This window comes from Hetaerina americana, unplaced genomic scaffold (assembly GCF_022747635.1).
Source record: "Hetaerina americana unplaced genomic scaffold, ioHetAmer1.1.p SCAF_56, whole genome shotgun sequence".
Classification (NCBI taxonomy): Eukaryota; Metazoa; Arthropoda; class Insecta; order Odonata; family Calopterygidae; genus Hetaerina; species Hetaerina americana.
Window position 1 is genome coordinate 1,376,764 of NW_027287161.1, and position 18,323 is coordinate 1,395,086.

Here is an 18,323-nt window from a genome sequence, read left to right on the forward strand (position 1 = left end):
AAACTATTCATGGTGAAGAGAGAACCACTGTGCTAAATGAAGAGATGGTTACAGCCAAAGAAAATAGTATTAGTGTAGTACACTAAATTAGAAACCATAAGAAAAACTGACCAGAAAAAATGGTCAATTAATACAGAAGAAAGAATTAAGATCAAATGACCAGATTAAATGAGAATTGTGAATATCACTGACTGTTTGTCTACCACATTAATTATATGAGAAGATTAATTAAGAGCCAATTTCAAAATGATTGTTTTGAAGTCCTCAAAGGTTGCTCATTCAGAGCCTTGCAAAGAACTAAATGTTATTCATAAGTTTAATAATAAGCTAGTAACTGCCTTTTGGAGTAAATTGACTTTCAACTTTGAAAATATTTAAGACACACTGACATACACTTAAGGTCATGGGTTCAAAATTAATAAACCAACTATATCAGAAGCACATATCATATCAGCATTGTAACATTTCATGTTAACTTGCGGGAACATTACGATTTTCAGGACTCCATATGATATTTTCTTACAAATACTCGATTCCAACAATTTATCTAGGCTTTTAAAAGTCTCACATTCACTATTTCTGATGTCAATGGCTCAGGATTCATCGAGCATATTTGAACTTGGGAACCACCTGAGCTTCACAATATTTTACTCTTTACTTAACTTACTTCAAAATACTAAGCTCTAAGTGGAAAGGATAAGTCAATGAATGCAATGAGTAAATAAAAAACTTGCATCAATCTAAGTGAATGATATGGAAGTGCTAAGGTTTAAAAATGAAATGCAATTCAGTTTACCAACTTTTAAAAAAATTAGGCAACATAGATCCAACAAAAAATCTTTAATTAAATTTTAATACATTCATTAAATTATTTAACATTAGAATAAAATTGTAAACATATGCCATTAAGTAGAAAACATGAAATAAAAACCATTATAAAGAACTATTACAGGTTTAAAGATCCCTACAAATGTTAAAAAAAAAAAATGATCCTTCTAAGTGGCTTACAGGTTAAATGACAGCATTTAAGTCCAAACATGGTGATATTATCAGTTAAGTTACTTTTTAAGTTAAGTCAATTTTTAGCCGATTTCAGACTTAAGAGTTCACTAAGAAAACCTCAAAGAAGAGGATTTTCATATATTTCTTCCAGAAAGCAATTAAAATAATGCTAAATAAATAGCTAATCGCAAAAAATTAAGACTAACATCCGTTCTGAACTGGAAATTGTTATGCTAGTGGGACAAAAGGTGCTTGAAAGTAGTGTCATGCATTCAAGCAATATTGATTTTAAGGTCCAACTACAATGGTGAAACACTTTCGCTACTAATAGCCAAGGTCATCTCAAATCATGAAGGATAGGTAGGTAATTTGGTAGACGTAGGAATTTCAAGGAAAGATGGAAGATTTGTAGGGTAACCCGGCATCAGCCTATTTGAAAGGCACAAACGTTTTCTCAGTCAATTTATTAGTAGCCTATTAAGAAAATTGACCACCTTGAGTACTCTAATTCATCAAAAATATGATTTAATCTTCTTATGCAGAAAATAAATCATAGAACTTTAGTAAGGGAAACAGAAACACCAGAAATGAAATTTTTTATCAGTACTGCAGAGATGGATAGGAATTAACATAGGGACATAAAATGGAACTATTTCTTGGACACATTTAATTCATTACACAACATTCTAAGCATTCAAGATTGATAGATTGATGCAAATCAAATAATTATAACTAATAACTCCTTAGTATTTTAAACATTTGACAAATGCAATTCTGGCTAAGGTACATTGATAAAAATTGGTAATAAAAGTGATAACTTTTGGGCGAATCTCCACAAATGACTACCAATTTCTGAAACGACTAGCATTGCATTTATTTCTATGATACCTTATTTCACTCCTTGATACCGATAGGAATTTACTTGTATTTGCTGACATATTGCCCAGTGAGTAGGTTGATGTAATGCCATTGACTTAAAGGACAAGATTTGATTCCAGGTAAAACCTCACAGGAGCCTCCCCAAGCAATGTGTTTTTTTTGGGTACTTGTTCTTCCTTGGAAACCACAGGCGGCATACGGAAAATAAACTGGTTCCCTTACCCGAAATGCGTGACTTCACACAATGCTAAGCTCAGCAATAGGGGATCATTACCCTGACATATTAAACCAACCTTCAGGTTAGGTATAAAGGTTTCCGTTAATATAGCCTTGAGTTAAGCTCTAAAGTAAACTACCATCATCTCCAGAAAATGAACCATTTTTAAAAGTTATAACTCAATGCTTTTGCACTAATTTTATTGAACACTTCATTATTTCAAGCCACAATAATGCTGCAAGAAATGTTCACTTTGGTAAAAATCTATGATTCAAAATGGAAGTATGAAAAGAAAATATCAAACGGTATAAATCAAGGTAGTGATAGGACAGCAAAGGGTGGCGGTCGCTGTTACTTAATCATTATAAAAAATAAATAATCCAAAAATATCTATAGTCGATTCATGAAATGATAGCAAAGTAACTTAATATTTGTGTATCACATATTGTGTGCACATTACCTCAGTTATTAACTTTGTTAACTTCCACCTAACACGAAACATTCCATGACTGTGGAACTTTTTCATAGTCTGTAATTGACTTTCTCACAGATAGAGACATTAGCAGGGCCAAAAAATCAAGAGGTACTAAGCACTAAAGATTTGATCACAAGGAAACTTGAAACTTTTCAATGGTCGTTAGAAATAGGAAATTCAGATGAATACCTAGAAGTAATTCTTTACTTGCAACACAGATTCTTTTGAATGAATAATTACTTTTGAATTTAAAAAATCCTTGCGACTTCACAATGAGTTTGATTTTTCACGGTCATGCTACACCTTAGCACCATCTGGTATGGAGCAATTGTACTGACAACTCCTCTATTTTAAACATCTTTAACAGGACATTGATATTCTATTGATTTCATAATATTTTCATTTCTATGCAACAAAGATGTCGAACCGGACTACCTGCGTTCATTTAGTTATAACCTTGAGATTTGATTAAGTGATGTGTATAATAAATGGGAGTTAAAGTATCTAACAAACAATTTGAATTGGTCATAACTTCAAAGGTCCCGTCACTAAGATATTTGTCAGGACATTTTTCAATTATGAAAAATATAAAATTTCTCAAGAGATTGAAGTGACAATAATTTCCAGAAGAGGATTATAACAAGAAAAAAAGTTTTAAGAATCAACGTAGAATCAATCACATCGAGATAATTTAACTAATAACAGTTCAATGGGAAGATCAGATAGATGGAACAGGTCACCTCATAGTAATTTCCACAGTGTGTAAAAACTACATTCAAGGTCATTTCATTCTGCAATTTCCCAAAAAGGAGATGATATCCAGAAAACTGCACAATGGGAAGTTTGTTAAACATTTCAAGAGATGTAACCAGAGCATTAGCTTGGGAAGATACCAAACTCTGTTATCATGGCATCATTTCAAAAAATGAGAAATATGTTTTTTAATCTAACAACCATGATGCCCATTTCGTCCACACCACAGCGCCAATGTCAATGAAATTCGCACCAAACAAAATAGGTTAAGGGTCTAATTATTAGCTCCTGTGCACAATTCCTGATAAACTTGAGATAAACATGATTTTTTGGTCCCTGATGTTTATTTCTCATGGCTAGCCAATAATATTTTAAAAGTGTACAGTATGACAAATTCATAACTCTTTATAGTCATGCCCTCAGCAACGGGAAGTAAATCTAATTGATCGATATACAGTCGCTGGGCAGAAATGCTACATTGTGTAGGCATGGGAAAGTCATGTTCCCAGTTATCCTGAGCAAAAAATAATGCATCAAATTAAAACATCCTAAGTTTTCTTCGTTAATGACACACTTAAGAAAAATTTGAAAATACATTACGATTATTATACTAAAGCTAGAATCCCAAAACCTTAACCCAGGGAAGGATTATACAAGCATACAATAACAGAAAATCCATACCTAAATTACATGACATAAAGAGTTTAATACTGGGCATGTATGGTCAAAGAGCTCTCTGCTTGAGTCGGTGGCCTACTTTTTGATTAAAGAAACAGTACTATACATCTGCTAATTTGATTTTATAGAATGACATGGGAGTTTGTTCAGGTGCAGCATCTCCAGGTGAGCATTCATTAATGCTCACCTGGAGAGAACAGACAGCATTCGATCCATAAGTCATACAATAAAATCATGTAATATAAAATACTAATATTATGCAACTTCAATCGTGAACATTTGCAAATATTCACCAGTTTAGTGGCGGAATAAATACTGATTGTTATCACAGCAAAGAAGTAGAGTTATGCACCAGGGCTGATTGAGTTGACCATGGATAGACTCTACCAATACTCATTTACTTATCACGATCCATAAGATGTTGCAACACATTATGATTCTAATTTAGATGAAAATTTGGGTTCCTCTTTAATATTTCATTCACAAAGACTTTATTCACATTACATTCAAAACAAATATAATCTCCAACATGAAATTTATAATTGATAGTGCCGAGCATAACTTTGTGGAATTGATGCATGCTTAAATGTCAAGGGTAACTTAATTATATTCTAGTCAAAATATTATTACAAAACTGAAACCCAAGTTTCACTCCTCAGACGAATCATCAGATAAGTGCACATCAAGATAACTTGTTTACGTGGGTCCTGGAGGAGGAGGTTGTGCAGATACAAGAATGGAAGGGGAAGGGACCAAACACCACAGAGGTCTGTAACTGATGTGCCATGGCTCAAGTGTTTGGCATTGCTGAGGAATGATGAGTGGTGGGTAAACAATATCTACCTTCAAAGCCAGGTTTTTTACAATGCCAAATTTTTCCAGACTGTCTGATCTGTTGCCAATTTTTCCAAGCCTTAATTTAGGCAAATCAGCTTGATCACATTGTATCTCTTGCATAAGGCTACTTTGAGCTGTGGAATGTCTTTAATTTTAATGAAATGCTGCCAAATTATGTAGGGTTATGTCAATCTATACTTACCTGATGACCTTGCTCAGCAGTGAAACCTAGGTTGTAATGTTTTAAATAAAATCTTGTGTGAAACATAACTAAGTAACTATTGGAATTTAAGTATAATTAATTTCAAGTGAAAAATTACCAGAAATAACAGTGGTTTCCTATGGCACTTTAAAATGTTTTTATAGTTAAGGAACTATGCCTATAAAAGATGGCAAACTTCTAATATATTAAAAATAAACTGTATAGAGTAGATGGAAATATGCCATGCTGACAATTATTAGTTGACATCATCCAGATGACGTTGAAACGCTAGGACCTATTTTGTGCTTCAAAATAAATTGTGCTATTTCTCCTTAGCATTTTGAATATTTTCACTATAAGATGGAATTTTACGAAGTGAAGGCATCTACAGTTAACTTTATAAGAGACTCTTGAAGCATGATTCAGAATAAACATATATAAACCAAGTTAATGTGTTATTTTATAATGAAAAAGTTAAACCACAAAAATTAAATTAGAAGGAATAAAAGAAATGCTCACATAAGCCTTCATATTCAATGGCATCCATATGAATTGTCATTCCTGAACAAACAACATTCACTTCAATACCAAAATTCCAGGTATTAAAATCATAATAGTTTTCCAAACAAGTTTTACAATAGCTGCTGAATGAATGAGTAGTGATATAAAATGGGTCTATATGTACTTCAATGTTATTTATACACACATTACACAAATATTTTTGTCTACTGCTAACCATATGACTGAATTTTGCAAGACAAAGACCTGCTGTAAATAAAATGTCACAGTTTTGAAACAATGGGAAAATCCAAATTAAGCAATACCACACACACTTCATAAAATGAATGGATAACGGACGAAAAATAAGAACCATATGATATAATGTCACATTAAACATACCAATATAGAAATCAATACTAAGATTCCTTGGAAATTAGGAAAGAATATACCTAAACAAATTAACAAGTTGCCTTAGTACCTTTACATTAGGAACATAGCTAGGGGCTGTTTATTCAAGGTGTAATTATTAAGATACATAATGATAAATTATTTGTAAGCTTATTTGCTATTCAGTCAATTGAGCAGTGAATTCCTAATAACTGCATCCTGCAGCAAACAAGTGTGATGATTTGTGACTATTTTTAGGGCAATGAAGGTAAGTACGTGTACATCATATATTCTTGGTAGCCATAATTATGGATTAACATTAAGAACTGAAGTTTCTATTTAGGTTTGACAAAAAGCACAATAATAGTTTGCCTAGGCTTAAATTAAAGACAGTATTATTCTCAATATGGAGACCTTTGTCTATCTCACCACATTCTAAGTAAAAATTCTAACATTATACAAAAATGAAGGTCAAATCACACTTGAAATCTGTAATTTCTGTAGTTGGTATCCTACTGCAATAGAAATTTTACCAAAAACTAATGGGCAACAATAAAAGTCAGGGAAGTTTAACATGACGACTCAGTGTTAAATTCTATGAATGATTCATTAAATTTTCCAATTTATTTTTGGTCAGCAGTGAAGTGTGGGTATTGGATGACAACATGGGGATAACCAGATTTATTAACCCGAAGGTTGGTTCCATAGGTCAGGATGGATCTCAAGCAATACTATGCCGCACGGCATGCAAAACTCACACATCAGGCCAGTTCCTTTCCCTGTGCCACCTATACTTTCCCACAAAAATCTAAGCTCTATTGATTCAATGTACCCTTCAAAATTGACCCTCTCTTTCATGGGGATAAACATGAAAGTCCATTTTGCCAAATTGGTTTCAGACAAAACTCATTGACGGATTATATGCATGTAAAAAGCCACTTCTGGAAATAATTTGTAACAAGGATGGAATCTTCAATTCCAGGATTGATCATGATTTCTCATAGATTCATGTTTAAGTATTGAAAATTTTCTCATGGACAAGAAACTTCACCGGAATGCTACACAAAAAAATGTCTTCAGGTATGGAGTGCTTGAACAAAACTTTTTTGGTGAAAAGTATTGGAGTATTACTAAAAAGTACTAGCAAGGCTAAGGAAACTGGACTTTTGGCTCTGTTAGTGTACCTTAGTATCGAAATACTTCTCTGAATGTGAGATTTTTGGATGGCAGGAAGCTAAGTTTCTTATTTACCAACCTCTTCAAAACTTTGTAAAAATTAATTCAAAGAAATGTTATTTCTGAAAAAATTTTAAGTTTGGTTTGTTGCTGATGGTATCTACAACAACATCCACTTTTATACATTCTTCAGAATACATTTCTGAAGTTTTGTTCACAGTTAACATTTAGATTCTAGAAATGCAAACTGTAGAAAATGAGCATAGAACACCAAGATATCATGATTTTTGGGAACTCAAACGTAATGAATTGATATAAAAAAATAATTCATTTAATAAGGTACCAATGAACTGCATTTCATAATATTGAAACAAGAAACATTGTTTCAAAGCCTCCTTTCCTGCCACATTTGGACAGACATGAACAGGAATTACGAATGCATGTATAGCTACAACTTTAACAATAGCAGCTAATAAAAAAAATTCCCCTTGTTCCAATATGAAATATCATTTCTGAAATCATAAACATTGCTTAATCTTTGACTGCTGATGCTTCTGGGATGCTTAAAGATAATAATGTTTTACTGAGTTGACATTTAATGACAATTCAAATAGATGGTTTGGGTCAAAACATGAATGAAACTTGAAAGGATATAAAATCAAATAAACAAGGAGGAAAATATTTGAGTCGAGATAGATGCATTTTAGAGATAACACTGTCCTTTCTTTTAATGTAGATTTGCTTCCACATTCACCAAAAATACTCAAATTAAATAAAAACAAAACATTTTTGCTAACCACTTTAACAGTATGGAAAACTAGGGTGTGGAGGTAGCTCTTTTATTCCAGTGCAAGCATGTGCTAACATGATTAATATGAATGCCTGCTCACGAATATAGAAATTGTGTAGAAACTAGTTACATATTGATATCCTAAATACTTAAATCTTCAACACTTAAAGGAGAATCTCTTCTTCGAGAAAAGCAGGGTTTACAGTTAGCATTAAGACAGTTAAATATGCAACATTTAAATAGCTACTTATTAATTTAATCATTGAGAAAAATGATCCCAAATCCCACAATTTCCTGGGATTGCAATTTTAGATTTGGATCAATTCTTGGATCAGAGCAAACTAGATTTAGGGCTTCCTCAGGCCCTACTTGCAGAAGCATTCCATATTAACATGAAATGTTCCTTTGCAATCTTCCACATCATACTTCATTAACTATGAACACACTTTTGATAGATGACAGTGATTGTTAAGGTACAATACCTTGTACACACCCACTATTTTCACCAGTAGACTCAAGTTTTTGGAAAAAATCCTTGAACCAGTTCAAATTACAATTTTTAACGGAATCTTTTTGTTTTTGAACGAGTTTCTTGTCAGATTTTCAGCTGTGTAACTGGTTGCAAGATGCTTGGTTTCAATTTTGTTTTCTAAACGCTGAGTTACCATTCTTCTTCCTTTTAGATCCTCCTTGTTATTTAGCTGCTAAATTGACTGTTGGCTGTGCTGGATACAAGAGAGTGTCAGTGAAAGAGACACCACTATAATGCTAAGAAAACTACACTATAATTGTCCCGGGAAATTGATTGTAAATGAGACAATACCTAAGTCAACTTTTAGACTATATTGCAATTGCAATTAATTACAATTTGTCAATTTGACATTTTTGGATCATATTTCGGAGGAACAAGGTTTGCATTAGACAAATTTTAAATATCTTGTTTTTATAAAAAGTCATAAACTAAATAGACAGTGGATAAGAGTCACACAACAATTTGATGTAAAAGACTTCATTGGTTGCTAGTTTCCATCACACACACACACTCTTTTAACAATAAGAGTAGATCATTGAAGATGCTTGCCATTTTACTAAGAATGGGGTGAATATGACAAGAACAATATATCATGGAGGGTCCAAAACCATTGTCCCATAATAACAATAGAGTTGTTGAAATTCTGCCTAATAAAATTCCCAAGTTTTTAGTGATTTGATGGACTCTGAAGAAACAAGAATGAATACAGATTCAATTTTAAATCGAGTGTATAAAATAACCCTTTATCACAACAAAATTACAAGTGTTGTGATAATCTATTTCATGTATAAAATAATAACCAATAAAATAGCAAAATCTTCAATTGACACATTGATTAAAGGCTAAGATAGGCGACCTTAATAGTGTAGTATTCTATGATGGAATCAGCAGTGCTCAACCAGGAATTAATTACCTCAGTGGGTGAGTACCAGGTTTTGAGGGGAGGAATTATAACATACTTTTCACTATTTAAAATATTCAAACCAGTTAAAAGGGCTGTAGGGTTCTCCTTAATAATTTGAAGGACGGCACAAAAATATTGAAAATAAGTGTTACATATACTATGCACTATAGATTTATGCATAAGGTACTTACAAGAAGAACAACATAATCCATAATTCTAAAACAAAACATAGTTCTTTAGCAGTAATTAAATCACAAAATATGACACGTACTAAAATCAAAAAACTACCGCTTAGGGTAAATATTATCCATATACCACTATTACACATAGTGTCTTAAATATCACACAACAGTTGAAAAACAACTAACCATACATGTTAAGGCACTTATGAACATGGACATATGACTGTACATATTTAAATCGAAGTAGTTACCATTCTTTTCACTTTAAATAATTACATGATCCTTCTATTTGGTGGCAAAAATATGAAGGATGGTGAAGGGTAAAACATATGATACGGCCAGTACGACACTCATCCAAGTATCAACATATCATAAGGACCATGATTTTAAAGGACAATGAATGTAGGTTAAGTCAAAGACATGAATACATTAACCTTCAATAATGCTAACTTAGCATTACCTCTTTTAAGGAAGAAGCATTCACAGTGAGTTTAAAAAAGTGAATTAGGGCATTTCTACCAGAATGCTAGTGCAGCATAGCAACTATAGGAATCAGACTAATATGCATTTTAAGGCGGCAAACATTAGTTAGTTTAAACAACGATCTTACTATATGGAATCACTAGTTTCTCCCCGATTTTAATAAATTAACATTCATCATACTATTGCAATGAAATTGAAAGGTTTACCTGTGAAACTGAGATCCTTATCCTTATCACTTGGATGGTTCCTTCGACCCTGGGGATGCAAAACCTTGGATTCTTCCATTTTGCTCTCACTTGAAACCTTCCTTTCTAACGCCCCCACCCCCCCTCCTCTCACCTCTCTCCCACCAAACATTGCACCTCCTCCCACACTTCTCTTGGCCCCAGGTGTCGACAACAGACTCCCCACTGCCAACTCACCATTCTCCATTGATGAATGACCATACCTCGACTCAACACTACGAGCGTTCCTGAGCACTCCAGTCGATGAGACCCCACTACTGTCAACATTCGGCACTGCCGTCCTTTCAAGGCTCTCACTACGCCCTTCCCGCCTTGAATGCACTCTCGAACCACCACCACCACTCGCTCCCGAGCACATTACCCCCGAAGCCACCACACTCCTCGGCGTGTTTGTAACACTGTCCACGTCACCGTGGCTGGTTCCCAGGGACGGCAAGGAGGAGAACATGCCGGCTACCCTCATCCTCCGGAGTCCATCTCCGCCAACTTGCTTGCCCACACCTCTGAGATCACCACCACCTCGACCTCTCCCTCCTTGTTCCACCCTCACACTCTCTCCCTCATTGATTTCTCCCGATGACACGTGATGGTCTTTGCGGGACAAGAAAGAGGTAAGCGACGAAGTCCCAACTATGCCCGCCTTCTTCTTTACCTCACCTCTCCGTTTACCCCGATGGGCTCCTGGAGCACCAGCTACCACCAGAGATCCCAAGGATCCCGCCTTACCCTCCGTGTCGATCGGCCTCGGGCTCCCAGAATGCACCCTGTTGATGGAGTGATCATCATGCACCTTGGGGGGTAATTTGCCCATATCCACCGTTACTGATCCAGCCACTATCTCCCCTGACCCTTTAGATGCCTGCTCCTCGAAGTTTCGGTCTCTCATTCGAGATTTGAGTGGCACATCATCGAGGTCCCTTAACTTTGTTTTCAACCTCATTGCACTGGTTTCCAAGGGTTCCTCGGTGGATCTGCCACTCATCACATGACCAACACCAGACATGGATCCTAGCGTGGTGCTGGGAGTTGCCTCTTTCACAATTTTCGCTTTTGGGGTCTTGGAGGTCGAAGGCCTTTTCAGCCTATTTTCCTCCACGCCTCCCAACACACCTTCTCTCGCCCTCGACCTATTAACCTTGCTTCTTTTGTTGATTTTCTCAGGCGGTTGTCTCCCCATTATTCCTCCGGGATGTATCACACCTATTCCTGCAGGACAACTACTTTTGATGCTCCCGGAGATGGCAGATCCCGGAGAACCTACCATGCCGCTGCCATCAGCACTCATATCCTTCTCCCTGAATCGCTTTCCATCCTTCTCCTCTTTGCGTGATGCCACCACAACGGCAGCATTTCGCCCTCGGAGAGATATGTGAAGGGGGGGCACTCGTGGCTCACCACTACCTGACACTCCCAGCTGACCAGACATCCCCGAGGGCACGTGAGTGCCGGAACTGGTAAGTGGACTAACAACATTGCTGGATACCCCAGAACTGAGGGATCCAACGCTAAATGTCCTCCCTAAAGACCCACTCATACCACTTATTCCTCCACCAATCGTCTTATCAGCTTTCTTCATTGGAGGCACATTCACAAAGGAGACATCCACCTTATATGCAGGCATGACCGGCTCACTCTTTTCCAGCTTCAAGCGTAATTTTATTTTTTCTCCAGGTCCATTACCAAATGTAAGAGGACCACCAACACTTTCCCTTGAAGCCTGGCCAGAGGTAACCATTGAGCTTTGTGAAGTTTCCCCCGAACCAGCTCTGGACCGAGACTCAATTGAACTGGCAGTTGATTTAACAGTGGCCTCAGAATCAGACTGATCTGTTGTCTCCTTACGAGAAACGGTGCTGACATTGGATTCTTCCTCGTCGGAAAACACTGAATCAGGACGCTCATGGAAACTGGGGAAAAAGGGTTCCGGAGGCAATTCCGGCTCACTTTCTGAACTGCTGTCACTGGGCATGGGTTCCAAATGGCCAGTGAGTGGATTGATAAGGAATTGGCGCTTTTTGCCAGATGATGTGAGAGGTGGGGGAGAGGGAGGTGGAGGACTTGCTTCCCGTCTTTCTTTCTTTTGACTAGTTTCCTTCTTGCCAGTAACACTCGTAGAATTGCTTTCTGAGACCGTGGGTGAGTCCCTGCCACTCGACTTGACTGATTGAGCCATGCTTGCTGTCCCTTCCTGCAGTGTTGTCATCTGCTGTGCCCTCTGCCCCCAAGTTGCTGCTGCTGTGGTCTTGGTGGGGGCCACAACTGGCACTTGGACACCAGGAATGCCAATACGAGTGTCGGCATTGACATTGGTTGATGCAAACTTAAAGTCGGCATTGTATTGCCCACTGAGCACAGTTTTGTGGTGCATAGAATGAGAGATTGAATTGTGTACCACTGTGGACTGTTGATTTTGGATAGCGGATGGTGGTCTCTGCATTCTCCCAGGAACCTGCTGTACTCCTGGATAGGGTGGAGGGGCTTGGGCGTGTGGTGGGCGATGAGAGGCTGCACCCATAGTCCTCGGTTGAGGCGTGGGTCCCCTTGTCGCTCCCCTGGCCATCCCAGAATTGATCCCTCCAACAACCCCACTACCACTACCACGCATAATACTGTGCTTGGACTGAACATTTAGCTGGGTAGAGGGTTGTGAAACAGAGGAATTTCCAACAGGCCCCACGGTTGCTCTCTGGTGATTAGAGCCAAGGACTGCTTGTTCCCCATTGCTCTGGGGTCTAGCCCTTACTATTCCTGCAGGAATGGATCCAGCTTGAGCTTGCCCGGCATTCTGGTGGGAGTTCGTGTGCAAAATTTGGAGGTGCTGGGACTGTGATGGTATAAGGTGAGTGCTGGCAGAGTTATCTGATGTTGTCCTAGAGGCAGCTGTGGTACCTTCGACGATCGGAGGTGGAGACAGATTGAGATTTGGAACAGTGGGGAGGGATATGTTAAAAGGTGACACTGGGAAAGGTTGTGATGAATCAGGATTGGAGGAATTTGAAGAAGGAGAACCAGGCGACAGCAGAGGTGATGAGCCACCTGGAGAGGAAACTTCACCAGTCATTGGCCTTCGTCTTGCAGTAACCTTTTTAGTCTTACGCTGCTTATCCACTGAGGGTGGTGGCATTCGCCCAGGGGTGGTGCTACCATCATTTTGCAGAAGGTTCACCAATAGAGGGCTTGAAAGGGCCACATTTGGGGCAGGTGGACGATCACCACTTGGGGGACGAGCAGGGGTACAGTTTGCCACAGGGCTGGTAGCAGGGTGACGAATGGGGATGCTCGTTCCAGCCACCGTCACACTGGCAGGTGTTGTGCCAGAAGCAGGTGTGGTAGCAAAGGCAGAAGCAGGCTGTGGAGTGTTGGATGGAGGAAGGTTACCACCCGTAGTGCCTGGATAAGGTGGAGGGGGAACATTGGGAAACCTAGTTGGAGTAGATGGAGGACGAGGAGCACCAGTAGGAGAAGCAACAACAGTTCCAACAGTTTGTGTTGAAGACACTGCTGATGCTGGTGTTCCAGATGAATTTGCTGGAGCCACTGTAGACCCTTGATGGTGTGATTCCCTGTTTTGCATTGCATGAGCAGCATGTGTCATACTCGCAAAAGGAAAAGGGCCATATCCACCAGGCCGTGCAGCAACAGACACATTCTTTGGAGGAATGGGGATAGGATCACTCCCAGGAGCAACAACATTGGGACTGCGGAACTGATCAGGAGGACGAGGTGGGGGTGGAGGTGTCGTCCCCACGGGTCCTCCAGGAGTTGGGGTAGAGGGGGTTGCTGCAAGAGATGGAGGCTGTGTCACACCAGAACCTGAAGCCACCACTGCAGCCCCAAGTAACCTCGCAACACTGCGTACTGCTCCGCCCGAAACTGCACTACTTGGTCCAGGGTCAATGGCAGGTGGAGGGCCTGGGCCATTGCTGACCTGTCTGTTTTCTGTTTGTAGAACAATTTCTTGAGTCTCATTGAACCGACCAGCAATTGTTAAAGAAATAACCTGCAAACAGAAGAAAAAATGACTTAATTTCACCACACAGAGATATACTATAAAAAAACAAAAATTTAAAGGCAAATTTTATACTCTGAAATAAACAGAATGGCAAATCTATAGTTCTATAAAACAATTGGCAGCATTTACCTAAAATCATGAAAATGGATTTTGGATATTTTACTCCATCAATTTAACTTTACAAGATCCAATGGAAGCTTGAAAATTGTATAAGCAAATAAATAAATAAGCGTACCAACAAGTTAAATGATTGAATTAAATAAAAATGACAAATTGATAACTGTAGATGCATAAAAAAATTATAGCCTCACTTTTCTAAAAAAGGAAACAATGAAATACATGTAGATGACTAAATATGGCAGTTGGTTAGATGTCGGAACTTTTTTTGAATTTATTCCACTAAAAAATTGAGCATTTAAAATTAATTAGCTTTGGGTGCAAATTTATCTTTTTCTATTTCTGATTAATAGAATTGAGCAAACAGATGAGCAGCCCTTCATGTTGTTTTCATAATACCATAAAGGGGCTAGGGATCTAATGCATATGAAATCTCATGACATTACTGGTATGGCATTCAGATGCCATATGAAATGGTAAATATCTATTAAGATTTTTCATCACACTACTGACAAAAACTCCTCTTGTAAGAGTTCAAGAATTTGGATCATTCCCGAGAGATTTTAATAAGAATCATCACCACTTAATCACCTGTTCCTAAAAAAATTCCATTACCAAGTTAACTGGTTTAAAATTATAGCATTTAAAATAAAAATGATAGTAAGGGGTACAATGGTGATCCTAGAACCTGAATATGAAATGATACTCAATACTTATATGAAATATAAAATAATTCCAATGAGAGTTCACATTCTAGGGCCATGAACGTTTTCTAAGCACGTACCAAACTCATTCTTGGGATCAAAAGCATTTCAAACTCATGAAATTCAATGAAATAAGCAGAGGAATCATTATCACCCACTAAAATGTCAGGAAACATCAAACATACTGGTCCTACGGCTAGGTCAGAAAATTAGCAATGAATCATTTAATGGCACTGAATTTAAAGTTAATCCTCCAAGAATAAGCTGATCATCACAAAACTCGCTAAGGTATTAATTCAATTACCTGGTCTCCTTCTACCTGGACAGATAAAATACCCAACTGCCTGAGAGACAGGTCTCCTTGTTGAGCCAAGAGCCTCAAACGTTGGGCAGCTTCTCGAGGAATAGTAAAGGTCACTCGAACTGAATTCCATGGCTCCACCTTGGAAACCTTTAATGATTCTTCTTTACCTACACATGAAAATTCACTTTTAGTACACTTTTCTGCTTTCATACAGAAAGTAAGACAATAATGAGCGTCCGTCACAACTACATGATTATAAGAATACACAAAAACAACTTCAAATGAAAAAAAGCAAAAGAGGTCACACAATGGTATTGACTGCACATAACGCAATTCATGACAACGGTATAGATTAGCTACACCACATACCTGTACACAAAATATTGCATAGATTTTTCACAATATAATTAAATCTATCGGGGAAGGCAGGATCTGTTAAATCTCCTTCACATGTGACCACAGTTTCAATAAGATCTCCATCACTGTCTGCGGCCATCTCTGTTTCGGTTGAAACATTGAAAATTAATATAACATAGTGCAAGTTGCATGGAATCTATTGTTGTAACATGTCAAAGTCAAGTACGTCTTCCACTTACATGCTTTCCAGATCACATTCAGGGGCAAAACCAACAAATTCTTTGGGAAATTACTAGGCAATCTGAAATACGCAAAATATAAATGTATGTATTATACCGTTCGTATATCCTAAATAAAATAATTACAAAAGTAGTAAAATTAGATGTCTACGAACGCACTTAATACCCTTCAAGCCGATACTAATTTCCTGGTACTGACGATTTCTCACAATCGCAGATATCTGCCCATTTGGCCAAATATATCCAACGAGTCTTAAAGTCGCTTCTCCAAAAATGAAAAAAATTCGCCCGGATATAAAATAAAAAGTAATACAAATGTGACTTGAGCTCACAACCAGTAGTCTGTCAAACTTCTTATAAATGTATAACCCCATCATTATAATTATTAACACGCGAATTACCGCAAATTATAATTTGCGGTAATTTACCGCATCTTAATCTGCTGTTTAAAGAGTAAATTACGGCAAAAGACGCTGAATTAGTTTTCTCTACCATCAAGAATTACTTTCGACTGCCATTATCCTCCGAAATGACCAAAAATCTATTAAAACACATTATATTACTTTCATGATAATTTAAACAAAATAAATATTGAAATTAAAACAAAATATACCTATAAAGTACACTGCAATCCAGGTTTTAATTAATTTACTGATTGTACACAGAACGGTACTCGGTCACGTTCGTCAACATTTACACGGACCCTCCATAACAGTAAACACATATCATAAATGAACGCACAATTCCTGTAATTACATTATGCTACAGCTTTTAAACATATTTTAAAACAATTTAGTACAAAATCAAGCAATATAATTAAGTATATTGCTTCATACGATATCCAAGCCGTTCAAGGGGATTGCGACCTCCATTTTGTGACATGGGGGAGTGGAGCTCCGCTGCAGCATGCTTCTAAAGTTCCGTCAAAATGAGTACACATATAACCGTCGACAACAGAACTAATAAGCACTCACATACACGGAAGTTGTACGCATCATTTTTAAATAACTAAAATGTCTTTCATTCACCAAGAGGCACTTAATTCCATCGGCAGAAAGTCGTTCAAGATTCGAAAACTGATCCCGTAAAGACGGAAAATCTTCCGTAACACCAATTTTGGCCTTTGATATACAGCTTCACGAAGGACGACAGACAGAATACGACGAAACTGACACACCACTCACATACCCAACAAATGAAATTCAGTGTCAATGAGACATTGCTTACCTGGTAGTAAGGAAAATTCAGGCATAATTTGGACGAAGTCATAAACGCCATGGAACAATAACAAGTGCCGCCATTTGCAATGCTCCAAACTGACATGCGCAAATCAATCAGTTGCATTATGGGAAGCCTTCCCGCCACCAGCCATGTTGAAATCGAGTTTTTGTGATCTCCTATTGGAGCACAGGTTCTCTAGTTTATGGTAGTTTCTGAAAATGTCCAACTTGTGTAATGCATGAATTTTGGCAGTCATGCACGGACGTTACCATCTTACAATTAGTATGTTATTTAATTAATCTTTATTTTGTAGATAACTATTTATTTGCCGTGATGCGTTGGCAGCCGCAATCGATTATATATTTCTTGTAATTCAACTGTTCAGATGTAATTACAAATTAACCTCTACTTCCTCTGGGTATTTGATAGGATTCATATTAGCCATTGAATGGAGGTCACATATCAACAAATAAAACATATAGTTCTAAATAATTTTATTAGCACTTCATTACTACAGAATTAAAGGTTTTATATTACAAACAATTTAAATTAGCACAACTCTGGCCATCACCCACTAGTCGATTGAAATACTCCAGCCTTCTTCATTCTTTCGAAGTCTGCATTAGCATCATATGTTCTGAAAAATTAAATGTTTATTTAGGTTCATTCACAAATTTCAATACACTTATAATAAAAATTGATGCTATGTAAAAAATTTCGTACCTGTAATACTCCGCTACCCTCTTTTTCCTGGGATCACTAACAAGTATTTTATATGATGCTCCAGCCACTATGCTGAGGGCAAAGGCAACAGCAATATTTCTAGCAATCTGGGAATTTAGAATTCCTCTCATTTGGGGTTTGGCGAGCCGTGTTACTCCAGCAGAGGCCATCTATTGCACAGGGCAAATTAATGCAATGAAATAAGGCTTTATATCCAATTAGATAGCATTGAGGATATGAATGACAAATTTAAAAAAGGAAATGTAACATATACCTTGACTTGAATAACTTCTGCAACTGGATTCCCTCTATGTCCCAACCAACGGAATGAATAAAGGTAAGTGCAGGACGAGTAGATTACAGCGACACCGCACGATAATTTCCGAAATTGAGAATCGGAATT

The 18,323-nt window shown here is 37.4% G+C and overlaps 2 protein-coding genes across 2 annotated transcripts in view; both read right to left on the minus strand.

Annotated features, from left to right (window-relative positions):
• The window catches only part of LOC139694824 (streptococcal hemagglutinin-like), a 60,110-nt gene extending 43,865 nt beyond the window's left edge, over positions 1-16,245 (minus strand). Inside the window, exons 1-5 of the mRNA XM_071593342.1 lie at positions 16,136-16,245; positions 15,977-16,038; positions 15,750-15,878; positions 15,381-15,547; positions 10,205-14,243 (exon numbers count right to left, since the gene is read on the minus strand). Coding sequence (XP_071449443.1) covers positions 10,205-14,243; positions 15,381-15,547; positions 15,750-15,876 — 4,333 coding nt within the window. The 5' untranslated portion in view covers positions 15,877-15,878; positions 15,977-16,038; positions 16,136-16,245. The remainder of the gene's footprint in view (positions 1-10,204; positions 14,244-15,380; positions 15,548-15,749; positions 15,879-15,976; positions 16,039-16,135) is intronic.
• Positions 16,246-17,676: 1,431 nt separating this feature from the next.
• LOC139694817 (cytochrome c oxidase subunit 6C-like) lies at positions 17,677-18,323 on the minus strand. The gene is made up of 3 exons (XM_071593335.1): positions 18,195-18,323; positions 17,921-18,090; positions 17,677-17,834 (listed from the first exon to the last, which is right to left on the minus strand). Exons 2-3 carry the CDS (start codon positions 18,088-18,090, stop codon positions 17,765-17,767), a joined length of 240 nt encoding a protein of 79 aa, XP_071449436.1. The 5' UTR covers positions 18,195-18,323; the 3' UTR covers positions 17,677-17,764.

Excerpts from the sequence above, each read along its gene's own strand:
- LOC139694817 (XM_071593335.1), bottom strand. The coding sequence starts at position 18,090 with ATGGCCTCTGCTGGAGTAACACGGCTCGCCAAACCCCAAATGAGAGGA. Across the intron at positions 17,835-17,920 it reads AGGGTAGCGGAGTATTACAG|AACATATGATGCTAATGCAG; the intron begins GTACGAAATTTT and ends TTAATTTTTCAG.